Genomic DNA, 17129 nt, shown 5'->3' with positions numbered 1-17129 from the left:
CCCCCCCCCGCCCCCAGTCCTTGTTTCAAGAGACCAAAGACGTCTCCGAGTCCCTCACCCCAGCACGCTTGGAGCTCCTGTCTGCTAAGGGGAACCAGCATTAAGCGAGGGATTTACAGGAAGGGGGGTGCATTTTACACTAAGTATTCACGATGAAGGCAAATAAAGAAGAAGAAAACCGCCCCCTACTTGTTTCTTTCTGTGCATCCATTATTTTGCGAAACATTTTGTCACTTGAGTGGTGGGGGGCGCACAGTTTGTCCTGCAGGAGCAGAAAGTCCGGCTCTGGAGCACAACTACCACCTAGTTCCCCCTCCAGAGCTTTGGGGGAAGCCAAGCAGTCCCCTGCTTCTGCTTGGGAAAGGACAGACTTGTCAATGCGGGGGTTGACATCCCTTTTCAGGAAGCACCTTCCGTAGAGGGTCCCTCGAGATATTTTGCAGACAGTCCTTTCCTTTTCTCCCTGAGCTGGGTCCCATCCCAGCGCAGCCTCAGTAGCTGTCTTATAGCAAAGGGAGAGGAGCCCAACTTCTGCTCAATAAAGGCCCTGTTGTTGACACGTCCCACCCACCTCCAGTTCAGGTCAGAGCATCAGGAACAAACTCTTAGGAGACTTCAGATTTCCCCTCCAAACTCCTTTCAGCCCCCTAATGTCCTGGGATTCGTTGAGCATCGTGTGTAAAACCTCTTAGCACAGGTTACCTGGAGGTAAGGAACAAAAAGTTACTTCATGGCAATATAGATAGATAGATGGGTGGGTGGGTGGGTTGGTGGATAGACAGATCTAAAGAATCTCTGGTGATTTTTTTGCTTTGTTTGGAGTTTTTCATTATTATTAAAATAAGTGTTCAGTGAGGGGCAAGGGGGTGCAGCTCAGCTCTGAGCCGCCCTCCCCCTCCCTTGTATCTGGCGGGGAGATAAAGTTGGCAGGCATTTCCCTTCAATAACTCCTTTTCAAAAATAGTTGCCGTGTCCCTGTGTGTGTTTGGCAGAGCGGGGGCCGCTGGTGGGACCTGGCGTGCCTGTGTGAAGCTCTCCCCTCGTGGGCTGGGGCTGGGGGTTGATAAAAGGAGACAGGATGCTGAAAAGATTTGATTGAAATGGCGTGTGCCAAGCTGATGGGAGCCAGCGAGGGACAAAGCGCCCAGAATCCATGGACACTGGAGCAATTATTCCTCCACGCTGAAGGTGGATTAGTGCAATGGAAAGAAGCATATGTTTGGCCTGGGGCGACACTCCCCCTGGCTGGGTTTAGAGAATGAGAGCGGAGAGGGAGGCTGGACCTGGAATATCAACTATACGAGAAGCAGCCTCCCCTCCCCCTTCTCTCCCCCCTTAAATCTAAGGGAGATGTGTTTGCAGCCGCCGCCCCGGCCGGGACAAACCAGCTTCGCAGCAGCTTCACCCCCAGTTCTGACCCCGGGCGCAAGGAGCCTTGCCCGGGGTGGCTGCTGTGGACGAAGCTGCACTGGCCCAGGAAGCTGCAGATCACCCGAGCTCTTGCAATAAAGCGAGCACGTCGTTTGCTCTTCAGGCTCCCGGGGACTCATCCCCAGCAGGGCTTTCGCCGTCCTGCCGCCGGAGGAGACGCACAGTCCCGCCGCTTCTGCTGCCCGATGCAAGAGGGGAGCGTGTGTGACTGCGTCCTTCCTAGCTGACCTGCCTCCCCTCCCCTCTCGTCCCCAAGTTACCCTGAAAGAAACATATAGATATAGATATAGATTTCTGTATGTGTACACACATATATAATATATACGTATATGCATATACACATATGTATATATACATATATACATCCCTTTTTTATACATATATATGAAAGATATATCTATCTATAGATATCTATAGATAGATGTAGATAAATAGATATAGATAGATAGATAGCTATACATATAGATATAGAAATATCTATCTAGATAGGTACATATATAGAGATACTAGATACAGATATATAGATCTCTGTATCTATATATCTAGCTATATGTATCTATAACCATCGATATAGATATAAATAGATCTATCTTGATAGATATAGATAAATAGATCTCTCTATAGCTATATATCTAGCCATATGTATCTATAGCTATCTTTCGATATAGATATCTTTCTCTCCAGGGATCGGGAGAAGCTGCGAGAGGCTTTTGCAAATAAACATGACCTAAAAAATTAATGAAATCGGCCTCTCTTATTTTTGGACAAGAGATGGGTTTGACGGGGTGAGGCAAAGGACGCAGGTCCCCAGCTTCATCCGGGGAGAATTTTCCATGTCTTTTTGGCAGGGCCTTTTTCTTTCTTTCTTTTTTTTTTTTTTTTTTTGTTTTTTGAGCTGGATGGGGCCTTGGATTGCGTTCAGCGACCCAGCCCTCTGCTCCTCCGATCAAGCCAGCGAGCACCCAGTACAGTCTCCAAGCACAAACTGCCAGCGGCGTCTCCCTTCTCCATGCACGCTTCCCCCGACGGCAAGAAGAACGCGAGTCACCCAAACCTCCAGGATCACTCCAGCCTGCTTCTCTGGTCCCGTCCCCCTGCCCCACATCACCACCACCACGTGTCCTTCCACACGCGTGTGTTGTGCAGGATGAAAATCAGAGCAGCGTGTCACAGCCAGCCAGAGTTAAGGAAAGGCAGGGGAGTCCGAGAACTGTTTGAAACAGAGCAGCCGACAACAGGTTGAGAGACAAGTCTGCAAAGAGGCTGGAGAGAGGGAGGAGGAGGAGAAGGAGAAGGGCACCCCTCCAGGTTCAAACAGAAACCTGGATTTGGGAAAGAAAGAGAAAGCAGGTCCCCTCCCCGCCCCACAACAGCTGCAAGAAAGTTTCCCTGTGTTAAACATCACTGGTCTGGGACAGTGCTCAGCTCCTCCACCCGAGGGATCAACGGGTTTTGTGTGCGGGGAGAGAGGGCAGCCCTTTCGGTCTTGCCCCCTGGAACAGAAGTAAGAGCAGCATCTTCCAAAATGACACAACCCCCCAGCCAAAGGAGAAGTCATCTGTTTCATATAAACTCCAAGCCATTACGTTTCACTGCAGATGCACCTCCCACGGGTGCAGAACCCGGCCCGGCCGGGCTAAGATCTCAGGAGGTCTGCACCTGCTTTCCATCCCTCACACAGGAGAGGTGCGGGGATCAATGAGGCGAGAAGCGCGCTTTGGCTTGCATGCAACATTTGTCCCCGTTTGGAAGTGGCTCTCCAGCAGATGACAAAGATCTGGGCGCGGGGGGTCACCCTGAGAAAGCTGGCACCGTGGGATTTTTTTCAGTGGGTCCTAGTGCCTAGATTGCACACAGCTCCCCCTAGCAAATGCTCTGTTTTGCCTTTATGAAGCCCAGGATTTCCCTCGAGCTGCTACAATATACTCCCGCCCCCCTCCGCATGAGCTTGGTTGGATTTGTCCCTGAGAACTATCCGGGTCCCTTATTTGTTCTTTATTATGATGATGATTAGGAAATACAGGGAGAAAAGAGCGCTTGGTTCATGGGAGACCTCTCTCCTGCAAGGGGCTGGAGCGCGTTTAGCAGTGAGCAGCGCCCCTGAACTCAGTGCCCTCCGCACCTGCTGAAGCGCCCCGCGGAATCGGGGCAGCGGGGAGAGGGACACATGGCCGGCGATGGCAATCGGATCCAGTGGGTCTTAGGCCAAAGGCACCTGCCCCCTGCCCCTGCTGGATCACACTAGCTGGCTGTTCCCTTTCGCTGGACACCAGAGTAGTGACCACATGGGGGGGGAGGGTCCTGGCCAAAGCAAAGCAGCCGGAGAACACCAGCCTCTACTTTCTATAGGGGCATAGAAAATTAGGATTAGAAGGGACCTCAGGAGTCATCTAGTCCCAGCCCCTGCTCAAAGCAGGACGGTCCCCAGCTAGATCATCCCAGCCAAGGTTTTGTGTCGCCTGGTCTTAAAAACCTATCTGCCTGCCCAGCCGTTTGGTGACACAGATCATCAAAGCAGAGACAAGGAGCACAGATCGGGGCTTAATCCCCCTCCCAGATGCTTTCACCTCCCCAGCGAAGTCCACGTGCGCTGGCAGGGGGGAGACTTGCCCCTCGCAGATCAGGGGAGCCGGAGAGCCTTGCTCGCCTGCCTGGGACCAGGACACTCCGCGGCGACTCGGGTTAGGGCCCCAGGCACTGCCAGTGCAGAGTACATAACCGATGGTTTAAGGACTCCCGGCTCCCCCCCGCCCTGCCTCGCGGTCACAAGGGGCCGGCGCACATTGGAGAGGTGCCTGATCATTTTCACGGCCCGGCTTGCACCTGTAACTCCAATAATGAAGCCATTTGTTATTTATATTGCGCTGCTCCCTCCGCCCGGGATCTCTAACGATCTGACCCTGGTTTATAGCCCTGCCACCGCCGGAGACTCGCGTGGACTTCCAATCACTGAGCGAGAGAGGCTCAAATCTTTAACTGGGATGAAGCAGCTGCTTGCTCCGTGCAGGCCCCTAACTTGATTAGTCTTTGGACACGTTAGGCAAGCATTAGTGATTGATAATGACGCTAATTAACCCCTTTCCCTTCCAAAACAGCAACCCACTGCCAGCAGGATGCTGCAGACACCGCCTCTGCCCATAGCTCGCTGCTTAGGGGACCAACTCCCTCTTCTCCAGGAGGAAACCCGTCGTGTTCTACCCTCCTCTCAAGAGTTACCACTTGCCAATCGCAAAACAAGAGCCCCTGGGTCAGTGGCAGCCAGCTCAGCCGAGAGAGGCAGACACTGTCTGTGTTGCACCACTAACATTTCTCTTCAGTCGGGTTGGATCTGTCACCTGCTTTGTCACTTGGCCCTGTCCACTAGTCTGAGCTTCACAGCACCCTTTACCTGGCCAGCCTGTGCTACTTCCCTTCCACTTTGTTTGTAAAAACATTGCACACACGCACTTATATATATGTATGTATATGTATGCGTGTGCATCTATCTGTATGTATATGTGTATGTATACACACACACACATAGATATCAATATAGATATAGATGCTAAGAATCTGCATAATACTAGATTCTGGCAGGGGGAGGAACATGTATATGATGGCCCTTTTTTTTTTTCTTCTTTTTTTTTTTTTTTTTTTGAAACAGAATATAAGCAAGCAGTCGATTGGCTCCTGCCATCCAGTTGATCAGGGGCCACACCGAAATCTCCTTGAAATTTAAGGATCGTGATAAATGAATATTCCTAGCCAGTGACTAAAATGTATTCAATTAACTAAAAACCTCGTGCACTTCTGAACTGAAGTGGAATCGACTGTAATTGATTTATTTGAAACCAGAGGTTAAGGACTGAATTAGCTAAGTACAACTGGGTATTTCAAGCCACTGACTTCTCAAATGTCAAATCCCTTCTATTTTAAATATTATTTCAGCTGCGGGGCACGGTTGCTCCACCAGTAATATCTCAAATTCTATTCATATTCGATTTTTGGAGGGGTGGGGTATATTCAGATTTCAGGAGGAGGGCGCTGAGGATGCCGGCTGGAAAGAGCATTGTGCTACATTTCTAAAAACTGTAGCCATTATCACAGCGTGGCAGGAAGGGTCTACAAGTCGTTAACATTCACCCATTCCTCCTGCTCACAGCTGATATGGGAAAAAATATATATATACATTTGTTAGTATATAAAGCATGCCCTAGAATTTTACTGCTGAACATTGATTACAACGTTAAAAATACATCCAGAGAATGCGCAAGTAATTAGCACGTTTTAATAACAGCATGTTGGTCACAGTAGAAGAGGCCAAAGTGAAGCTAGTATAATTTCCATTATCGCCTGTAAAATCCTTCTTTGGATATAATAATAAAAAGATCTATGCGAATGCATTTCACCTCCGCTTTCTGGTGGGTGTTAGGGGAAGTCAGGGCAGCATAAAGATATTTAAAATACTCCACTCCCGGAATCAAGTGGCTAATTATATTTTTCAAACGTTATTTATTATGACCTTATAATGTTCTAGCATAAGACTTCTTTATGCATTGCCCAGCATAAAATGATTATATTGGGCACAGGTTTCAAAAAGTAACAAGCTTGTGTAAATCCAGATATGAATGAATGGTATTTAATAAGATTGTTTTCGTTTAGAAATGAGTATTTATGTGGTGCTGTAGAAAGAGCAGCAACGTATTGCTGTTTATGAATGCTATTGTGCCCGAGGTGAGGATCCCACACACAATCTGAGATGCAGCCAAGAAAAACAGCCCAGATAGACAATGCTTCACTTCACCTGCTACAATACTGTGCATTTCATTTATGTCAAGAATATGTACAGTTAGGGTTCATTCACCTCATTATTTTGTTACATCTACTTTACAGTTAACCAGTCTCTCTCGGAAATAATAAATAACTGTTTTAGAAACAATCGCAGCTTTGCATGCTGAAGATCCAGTTTTCAATTTTGTATTAAAAAAAAAAAAACACTCTTTATAAACTGCCTGGCTTTGGAAAATAGAATTTAGACTCCACCACCTCTCTTTCTGCTGGGCAAGATTGATTTTACACTGCCTTCCCTAAACAGATTACCAAAGCAAAATGAAACATCTTGGGTTTTATCTAATGCTTTGCTTCACCAACCCTACCAAACGTCAAACTGTAGGAGCAAATGTTAATTCTCCTTGCAGATTCATTGTAAACACCGCACTAGTAACCTCCTCAATTTCTGCCTGAGAAGCACACACATGCAGACAGACACACACCAAACCATCAACAGCACTTAGAAAGCACAGCCTCAATAATAAAAACACCTTTACATTTCAAGCCACGTTTGCAATCCTTCTCCTTAACATAATATAGTTCAAGAGACACTGACTCCACCTCTTGTTTGGACCAAAGACAATGAACTGAAAAAGAGTTGGGGGGGGGGGGTCACATGGTGTTTTATTAAAATAGGTCTCCAATACAGTTTAATTAGGCTTTCATTTTTAAAAAAAGTTTTTAGCAAATTTCTTTCAAAAGCAAGGGAGGGGTAAAGATTAAAGATTGCAGCTCTCTTTCTCCTACATAAATAAGGCACCCCTGCAGAAGTCAACCTGTCACAAAACCTGGCCATAAATTTAAAATAATTCATCTTCCTCTAGATTTCACCACAGCCCAGAAATCTTGAGGTGATTTTGCTGCCTGGATACTGAGGTTTTCTGTTTTCTAGTCCACATTTTATCAGTAGAACAATGTTCCCCCATCACAAATTTCTGGCTTGTATTTGGTACCAAATGACTATTTTAGCTTTTCAGATAATCTTCTTGAGACAGATTATAACATCTCTCTCATTTTTCCCCTCCATTAATGCTACTAAACTGTACAAATTTACATGTACAGATAAAAATTTTGTACAGCGCATATCTACTTCAATACAAATGAAAATCTAGAGGTCAACATAAATAAAATAAAACTTTATTTTTTAAATAAAATTATGTTTTGGATAAAGAAAAGATAGTGTGTCATTTCTTTAGTAGTACAGACAATTTTTTATCCAAAAGAATACATTGTGTTTTATTGTGTCATTTGTCTGAATACAGACTCAGTGGAATATCTAAATGATACCCTGCTCTGAACTCCAAGTTGAAAGTAAGTTTTTATTATACTTGAGGGAAACAATGGGTTCAGCTGCTTATTGCAAGGAGCAATTGTCAAGGGAGAGTTAAACTCAATTACTGTAACCATACTGAATAAAAAATACTGCCAAGAACAAAAATACGCCTGGGTAAAGACAGCCACTGAATAAAAAAATCGACATAAAGCGTATCAAATATTTATTTATCTGGGCAACAAAGGACTATGATACATTGACAGGCATGGAAACTACTGCCAGCACAACTCAATACAATACAACTATAACTGCTTCCAATATGGCCAGTGGAAATACAGGATACCAGGTGGTCCCAAATGTTTGAAGTTCTTTGAAACAAAAAAAAGGATTAAAAAAAAATAGAAAGAAAGAAAAACTAAACCTTGATCTAAAAGACAATATTAATTTATTGCTCTGATGGTGCTTCCAGAAGGAGGACAATGGATGAAAATATTTTTTTTCTTTTTGCCACAGCACATAAGGGTTGGAAAACCACCAACATGTTTTCTTTCTTTTCTTTAAAAAAAAAATCTTGCCAGGGGTCCAACATCACTGATTTTTTTCTTTTTTTTTTTCTTTTTCAATGAGAAACTAAATGTCAGTACTAATTATATATAAAAATTCATGTTTGTTTGAAATTTGTTCAGCTGCTTCATTGTCGCCTTTAACATGCTACAAGAGGGCTAAAAATGATGAATCCCAGAGAAAACCCCCCCAAAAAACCTCTGATATCTAAATAAGTACCATGAACCACATGATGAACTAAGAGGGGAAGATTTAAAACCCACTAAACAAGAGGTAAACGAGATCACCAGATAAATAAAAAAAGGCTTAAAACAGACTCACCATATTTACAATTCCCATTAAATTACACATAAATAAATATATACATACAATGAACACTGATTCCCTTATAGAAGAGCCGTGAATCGTGTTGCAATTAGAAAGTTCAAGTTGGTCGCTTTACCTTGGACAGGAAAGAGTTCTAAAACTGAAGACATGGAACTGCTCTGTGTTTTGTGTTCAAGTTTATTCACAATACTGATAAAAGATCATCAGTCCTTTTTGCCTCGCTTTTGCTGTGGCTTCTGTTGGGGAAGGGGCTTGGGGACAGAGGGGGCGCTGGGGGTTGTATGCTTTTTTGTGTGTCACTTCTGTCTTGTCATATGGCTACAATCTTACCAGAAGTTTGTGTCAAGGGAGGTGGTGCTTGCAGTCCGATGAAGCTCATAGATTTTTTTTTTTTAGCGTGATTATTTTTTGTTGCTTTCATTTCATCTATTTTTTTTTATTTATTTTTTTTTTAAAAAAAGGTCCTTTTGCTGCTTTTTTGCGTTTCTTATTTCGAAACAAAAAAGTTCGGGAGCTCAAAGAACTTTTTTTGTTGCTGCTGGCTCCATGGGCCCCCCCCACTCCCGCCTCAGATCTCTTCTCTCCAAACCTGGGAGTCCCTGGGAGGATGGTGCCGGGAGGGGGAGGGCAGAGCAGTCCTGCGGAGTCAGGAGAGCAGGCCGGGCAGGAGGGCACGGGGGAGGGGAGGCAGGAGTTGCCTGGCTGGATGCTGGCTGCGGGGAGGGGGAGGAGGAAGAGGAGGGGCTGGATCCTCACTTTCGGTGCTTCTCCTCTTTGTCGCCGCTTTTGGTGCTGCTGTCCGTGTGGCTGTTGGGGTTGTTGCTGAGGTACATTTTGTCCATGGCCTTGAGCGCCTCGGTGAGATAGTTCTGCAGGGCGGTGACGGCCGCGCACACGGCCGGGCTGCCGAAGCCGTGCGAGATGAGGTTGAAGTGGGTCAGGCAGCTCTGGATGCCCGGCTCCAGGATGGGGTTGGGCCGCGAGTTCCCCAGGGGAGATCGGTCCTGAGCCAGCAGGTCGGTGAACTCTTTGCAGATCTTGCTGTGGCACAAACACACACCGCCTCCCAGCCACCCTCCCCCCAAGCTGCGCCCCGCAAGTGCCACAGGCCTGCCCCCACCCCCAGCATCTTTACCCGCAGGAGCTCTGGGGGGCAAGAGAAGGGCTTGATATTCCCCCCCTCCCGTTTGGGCAAAGCAGAGGGGCAAGCTGAATGTGGGGAAGGGGGGAATGAGAAGAGGTGATATCTTGTATTAAACCAATTAGATTTTTTGCACACAAAAAAAATGTCTTTAATTGCAAGCTTTTGGGCACAGCCACCCTTCTTCAGGCAGAGGGAAGGGGGATGGCACTTTCCCACACTGGCCAGGCTGGCACTAGCCCGAGGCTGGCAGCTTCCCTAGAGGGAAGGGAGGTCCCAGGGCAGGGTGCAGAGGTCACACTGGATACCAGAGGCGCTGCACAAATGGCTGGGAAAACAACAAAAAAAAAAAAAGAGGGAGAGAGAGGCTGCCCCTTGAAGCAGAGCCCCGAGGCTGTGCTGAAGCAGTTTGCAGCTTCAGCCCTCTGCTAATGTCTTCCAGCCTTAGCCTGGCTCCCATCCTCTGCCTGGGCCCTCTGGCACCCTGCCCTTTGGTGACATCCCCATTGGTAATTAAGGGCCACTAAACAAGCCTTTTAATTTCCAGCAACCAGAGCAAAACCATCATTTTCTTTTCACGCACCACCTGGAAGTCTAGGCAGCCCCACCAATGACAACCTCCGCTGGCGTTTTAACAGCGGGCAGATTGTCGCTGGACATAGATTTGTAATGTCCCTCTAGCCACCCAGTAACTTAGGAGGTGCTTAAGAGGAAGGGACCACAGAGGATCTGAATGCATTGAAATCGGTTTTAATGTGCCACTTTTATTTTACTGTCAATAGGAAACCTCTTAGTATTGCAATGGATATGCTCAGCTAAAAAGCTCCAGCAAACGTTTCCCTTTAGGGTACTCTCTTCCTTCTTTAAATAAACACCCACCCACAGTTTCACAACGACTTGCAAGAAAAGCTGCATGTAAACTCTCTTTAGGAAATACAGCCGGTTATGCAGTCTCCCCCCTGTTCCCCAGGCTGCCCATGCACATGCAATGATTTTGCACGATTTTGCAAAATCATTCATAAGCACTGCCTAAGTGGCAAGCAAACAAACCAAAATGGTCTCCCCACCCCTCTGCCCCCAACAGTGTGATGTTCTCTCCAAGTCAGCAAAGGCACCAGCAAGGTAAATGTCTTACTTTGTAGCTAGAAGCATGTTTTTTCTTGTGACTTGCTCGTTTGGATCGGAATGTTGTCGGTTGAGAAATTCAGCTACTGCTTTGGCAGGAAATTCTGTCTCACAAACGTACCCAAAATCTCTAGCTAGATGTACTGCTTCTCCTGGAAAGGAGGGGGGAGGGGGGGAAAACACACCGCTAATCAATATACATAGCGCAGGGGGCAAAATAGATTAGCAAAAGCTATTTTGTACTTAGACTTCCTTTTCCAATGCACACTGCACAGAATGCTAATGACACATCTTCTCCTGTTAGGAGTTTTCTTTGCTCTGATCTAGGTCAAGGCAAAATGCATGTGTCCAAGAAAACAGTTTAAAGTGAAATCACCCCTATGCATTTGAAAGTTTCAATCTGGAGCCAGGCAGGTACAGAACGAAGCTGAATGGCCTATCTACCTGTGTAGACACACTGTACGGCTCAGCTTTATAGGCATCAGTTAACTATTTGTTTGAAAAACAGAGATTTACCTTGGCTCTCTCTCCATATTCTTTTACAGTGTATCAATGATTAATATTGATCATAATGACTCCTAGAGAGCTTCTAAATAGACTGCATTAAACAGCTAAGTGTTTAAAATTTAACTTGATCGCATATAATTATACCTTCACCCCCAAACGATTAACCATGAGAATTTTAGGGTCATTCCACTGAGTCTGTCTGTTTTGTTGATTTTCAAATCTTTGGTTTTAATTTCCTGAACCAGTTGGTTTTTACTGCAGGGCTTCCTGCCATTAGCTCCAGCTCCGGAAGAACGCATGCGCCAATTAGAGCTTCAAAGCCTCAGTCCGGTGAGCTTGTTTCCATAAAATGGAGCGGATCATAAACAATAACAGTACTCCAGAAACTGCCTCATCACTAGGGGACTCAGGGCCCAAACCATTGTTATATTAGCATCCACAAAAGAGAGAGAGAGAGACAGGCTATCTTTACCACTTTATCTGGTGATCTTGCTTCTTTAAGGAAAATTCTTTGCAACCCATTACATGAACAACAGAACACAGTGAGACATTTTCTGTGTTCATAAATATCACAAATACGAGCCACCACCAAATCCAGACTGCTTGCAAGTTCTTTTTTCTCTGCCCAGTTTTTATTTACAACAGAGTGGCAATTGTAAGTGTATGCAATTACAGTTGGATGCAATTGTAAAGCCTTTATGAAACATAAAGACTTATATAGCAGTTTCTCAGGCAGTACAGAAATGATATAGTTGATCAGCTAAACCACTTTTTTCCTAATCAAGTGTAGCTTTTAATAAAGCTTTTCACTCCAAGTAAGTCTTTCTCCCAGGACATAATGCAAAGAAATAACAAAGCTGTCTACGTCCCTCCAATGAGCAAACCTGAACATCCTCAGAAAGATTTCACGTATTTATCTAAACCAACATAAAAAGGATGTCAAACCCAAAACTAAAGGAAAGGGATGAAAATATAGTTTTGATAGATCCAATTTTTTTTTTTCTGCAAGCAGCTGTGGCAAAGTAAGCCTTATTTTAAAAATGACTACACCTCTATCAGCTTTCCTCATCTGATTTATGAAAACATGTGAAGTCCAAAGGTGTTAAAAGAAGTTTCACCTCCTCCTCTCAAAGTAAAGTAGAGAAGAAGTATAATAAAGAGACCATGTGTTCTGAAAATGAGAACCAAAGGAATGCAACTCCGAGGCTTTCAGGACACCCTTAATTCATGACTTAGGTCAAGGATTCCCAAATTAATTCAGGAAGTAATGGTCACGCATTTCTCCAATGCAGATGTCAGAATAACTTAAATGATTTACTGTTATGTTGTTTAAGGAGGAAAGACACAAAACTGCAAATAGCTGCAGCTCTTTAAAAATTAAAATTGCTTAGTCCTCAGTGTGGGAATGGAGAAACTAGGGAAATTTAAGCTGGCTCCTGTAAACTGTCACTCAAATGAATAACACTTATCCACCCCATCTTGAAGTCTGGCATATTCCTCTGGATCTATTCCTGGCCGCACTGAATAAGGCAGTGGGATATGATCCAGCATGTATCCAATGCAAATACTTTCTAGAGAATGCAATGCTAAGAGCTCAGGATTGTCTTTGAGTCCATCTCAGGTGAAAACAAAGACCAAGTTACAAAATGAACATTTTCCTCAGCCATAAGGATTAGAGAAAATAACGCCTTTCAGACTTCAAACAAGGAGTACAGGGGGAGAATGGCATTCTATTCACAGAGGAAAAAAAAACCAACCAAAAAAAATGCAACCCCTCTCCCCCACCCCCCCTTATTTTTCTGAAGGAGCCTTTCCAATCTTGGAGTCACTTACCCTCCACTAGCGACGTGAGTAAGGTGACATTAGCAGCTTTACGTCTCCCGGCTGGCAGGTTTAATCCTATTTTGTCCAGTTTCTCTCTCAAAGATCTCCCTCCATTTTTAGATTTCGCCCTGTTTCACACACAAAACCACTTAGAAACAAAACTGATAGGAACCAGGTCAGATTTCAGGGCCCTTTAAAACCTTCCCCAAAATATACCAGAAGATAATGTTGATGGTGAAGGAAAGTTGGATGTGAGGAACAGGCAGGAGGAGGAAACCTGGCAAAACTGAAGGCAACTGGTACCTGCAAATGATATCCTGTGGGTCAAAGGTTTGGAGTGCTGTGTTCCCATGTTTTCTAGAGCCCTGATTTAACTCATAAACAAGCACAGATCTGAGAGGAACACTCCCGAACCTGCTCCTAAGTAGTGACCCAAAACATCATCGTTTCCCAACTCCTGACACCTTTCCAACTCAAGAGAGAGTCCCTTCCAGCAGCCATTCTCCAGCCTTGGCCCCAAAGGCCCGGGACACCCCTATTCCCAGAGCTTTGCTGGATCGGGCCAAGAGAGGATTCTCCAAACACCCACCTATTAGCTGACACCCAGACAGGAGGAGCCCAAAGGTTTTAAATACAAGTGGTGGGATTCATTCCTCTTGGATTTTCTTCCCTACCCAAGTGCACTTTAACTGCCTGGATTAAATTATATTAGGAAGGAAGGAAGGAAGGAAGGACCCCAGCAGACTTCCTGCCTATGGCAGGGGGGCTGGACTCGATGATCTGGTGAGGTCCCTTCCGCCCCTAATGTCTATGAAATCTAGGAAGGAAGGATGTCCCTTGAATACAGATCCCAAACTTTGTTGTAATATCTGCTTGCAAACAGGGGAAACCTGCAGAAGAGGTGTGGGGGGAAAAGGGCCCTTCCTCCTGGTTGACTCCCTGCAGCAAAGGTCCCTCTCTGCCAAGGTCAGAGCCAACCCAGTGCCCTCCGTGGCCCCATCCCAGCACAGCCCTGGTGCCCTGGCTGCAGGGACACCTTGCCCCGGCTTCAGCTGCAGGGGTGGGCAGGGGTGGCAGTGGCCAGGCTGTCACAGCGCTGGGAGCCCCGTCCCCCGCCCGGCCCTCACCTCCGGAGCACTCCACCCAGCAGAGACGCGTTGGGGCACGCGGGCGGGGAGAGGCGTCTCTGCACTTCCGCCACCGTGACCTTGTACTTGGAGGTGGAGCTGAGCAGCGAGAGGCGGCCCGGCACGGAGCAGAAGACCTCGTTGGGGTTCACCACCCCGCCGAACAGCGCGTCCTTGTTGATGGGGATGGAGGAGACGGCGTTGGCGTTAGACTTGGACAGGGACACGGGGCCTGCGGAGGAGAAGGGAAGGGGGCAGCAGGGGGGGCAGCGGCGTTAGTGCCCCGGCCCGCCCGCCCCTTCCCCGCACGATCCGCGCGGAGCAGGCGCCCTTTTCTCCCCCGCGCCAAACCCGGGCAAGAAATCGAGGAGCAGCCGGGCGCGCCGGCGCCCTTGTTTGTGAAGAAGAATCACAGATAGAGCCATCGAGCTCCCAAAGCAAATCGGGTCGGCTGCCAGCCCCGCACGGTATAAGGCGGGAGGGGGAGGGATTCACAAGAGGATTCGCTCCCCGAATAATAATAATAATAATAATAATAATAATAATAATAATAATGGCAAACGACACCAATAACAATGATAATAACGCTAATAATAATAACACCACTAACGATGACGATCATAATGGCAACAATGATGATTTTTATTCTTGCCGCTGATATTATTCATCATAAGGGGAATGATGGCCAGACTAATGATGATAGTGATAACAATGATGATGGTGGTAATGATAGCAACAATACGAGTGCCCATGGTAACAACAGTAATGCTACTGCTAAATAGTGACAAGAGTAGCATTTGTACCAACAGTATTATTAGCAGTAGCATTCGGATCAGTTACGTAACATCGGTATCAATAAGAGTATATTAGTAGTTCTAGTATCAATAGTAGCATGAGTATCAGTAGGAACTTATTCGTAGCTTTAGTAGCAATAGTAACAATGCTGATAGGAATGCTACTAATAACAGCAATAATACTGATACCAATGCTACTAATAATATAACTAATACTACAAACAACAACAGTACTAATAGTAACAGCAATACTAATGAAAGCCCAGCAAGCTGCCTCTGAATCCAGCCCCTAAATGCTAAACTGGTGTGTACATGTAGGTCCTAATCAATCTGCAGAGAGAGGGGCTGTGCAATGCAGCCGGCTCTAATGTTTTCAGCCTAGAAGTTTGAACGTGAGAAATGGCTAATACACAGGGAGGCAGCCCTCACCCAGAGAGCAAGCCTGATGAGCAAATGGCAGAGCCTTTTTTGGGAAGAGGTACCCCCCACAACAAAAAATCCGGCCGCTTCGCGGGCTCAGCCACACACACAGCAACCAATATATATATATATATATTACATAAATAAAATAATCAAGCCCCAGCAGTCAAGCGGAGGCTATTGTTGGAATTGATTCAGAGCTACTCAAAAGTGCGGGGAGCCCTGGCGGCTCCCACCAGATATGTAAGCACCACTGCAATCCGCCCAGCTGTTTTTTTCATGCAATGTAGGTTGCATCCCAGCTCCACGCGGGTGCATTAAAAAAGGTTTACTCTCCCCCTGTTTTGTCGCCCGGGCTCCCCGCCCCCCATGTCTAGTTTGGTGGGGATAGCCCAAGCCGATGGCAGGGGTAGGAGGGGGGTTAGGTTTTGGATAGATCACTTGTGACATTAATAGCTCTGGGGAGGCTAATAGAGACAATAGGAGTTAAACGAACTCTTGAGATTACTAATAAAAGAGCCAATTATCATGTCGACTTGGAAAGAGCATCTCTTAAGATTTATCCCTTGCACATCTAATTTGACGTGACAAAGGCTTCACAGACAGAAAAAAAAAATTGAAACTTTAAACTAGCCTACTGTATAGCGAGTGGGGTTAAGAAGGGAGAACGGCTTTCTCCAGTATCTCGCTCTGCTGGGGCAGAGACTCCCCAAACACCACAATGTTGCCAAGAGAAGTCCAGCATGCCACTGCTCGGAGCCCTCCATCCAGCGAGTGCTGCTCCACCACCTCCTGTGCAAACCAATCACTTGCCACCTCGCCACCAAGAACCGCCTTTTGCAAACTAGCCCGAACGCGATTTTCAAAATCCTTAGGTCATTTGAAGGAAGATCTGAGCGAAACCACCAGCTAAATCTGACACAATTAGCAACCGGTTTCCAAGCACTGAGGAACCTCCCCCCTCCCCACCCAAAGCTTCCCAGAGATCACACTATAAAGAACTCCACGCCTTTGCTACGAAGCCATCTACCATTTTATTTTCCTTCATCCTCGTGATTAAAAGGAGGCAAACCATTCCGTACTATTGCAGAGCCCTTGCCAGCCATTAAATAATGTCACAGCCAGACGAATTGGTGGAAGCACAAAGCAGAATTGCATTAGGACGCACTCGAAAAAAAACACACACAAAAAACCCACCCTGGATCTGATTTTCTCCATCAGACGATAGCACTTTCTTGCAAAACCTGCTCCTACACAGAAGGCTGAGTTCAAGCCCGGCTGATCTATTTTATTTTCTGTCCGCAGCCTTTAGTAAATGATATTTGGGGGAAAAAAAAGGAAGGAGGGGAAGGAGCTTTGCAAGTTCTCCCTTCAATAGTACCCAGCTTGTGAGGACATGCTCGGAATGCGAAAGGAAATGGCTTACCTTTCTTAATTACAGTTTGATCTGGGATGTTAATACCCGGGTCTTCTACATGCTGCAACAAAAGGAATACAGTGGGGTGTCAATGGAGAGTCATCACAAAAGGGAACCGAGCTTAGGAAGGCTTGGGGTGTGCTACAAGTTACATTTTCTCTCCTCTCCAACGATGTAAAAAACAAATTCATGTCGGATTTTTTTTCCAAAGGTGGTGTGGGAGCAGAAGGGAGAGTTGGAGGGTTTTAAATAAAAGCAGACCTAGATCCCTTTCCCTTTCTCTCCCTCCCGAAATCAAAACACCTGGGCTTCTCCCAAAGGACCCTGAAATGCAAGTCACCCCGCAGGGTTTTTTTTTTCCTTGCACTTC

At 46.1% G+C, this 17129-nt stretch overlaps 1 protein-coding gene across 5 annotated transcripts in view; it reads right to left on the bottom strand.

Moving 5' to 3' along the window:
• Positions 1–7721: 7721 nt before the first annotated feature.
• TFAP2A (transcription factor AP-2 alpha) overlaps positions 7722–17129 on the bottom strand; it is a 19588-nt gene continuing 10180 nt past the window's right edge. For 2 of the 5 annotated variants that reach the window (XM_014519074.2, XM_014519076.2), the window contains exons 3-8: positions 16769–16820; positions 14129–14360; positions 13218–13304; positions 13011–13129; positions 10681–10822; positions 7722–9445 (exon numbers count right to left, since the gene is read on the bottom strand). In XM_014519074.2, coding sequence (XP_014374560.1) covers positions 9157–9445; positions 10681–10822; positions 13011–13129; positions 13218–13304; positions 14129–14360; positions 16769–16820 — 921 coding nt within the window. In that variant the 3' untranslated portion in view covers positions 7722–9156. Of the gene's footprint in view, positions 9446–10680; positions 10823–13010; positions 13130–13217; positions 13319–14128; positions 14361–16768; positions 16821–17129 lie in introns of all 5 variants that reach the window. The other 3 variants (XM_006021801.3, XM_006021802.3, XM_025201856.1) reach the window with 2 other exon arrangements.

The sequence above is a fragment of the Alligator sinensis genome, unplaced genomic scaffold, assembly GCF_000455745.1.
Source record: "Alligator sinensis unplaced genomic scaffold, ASM45574v1 scaffold361_1, whole genome shotgun sequence".
In the NCBI taxonomy this organism is placed as follows: Eukaryota; Metazoa; Chordata; order Crocodylia; family Alligatoridae; genus Alligator; species Alligator sinensis.
This window is presented reverse-complemented; position numbering and strand designations above follow the sequence as displayed.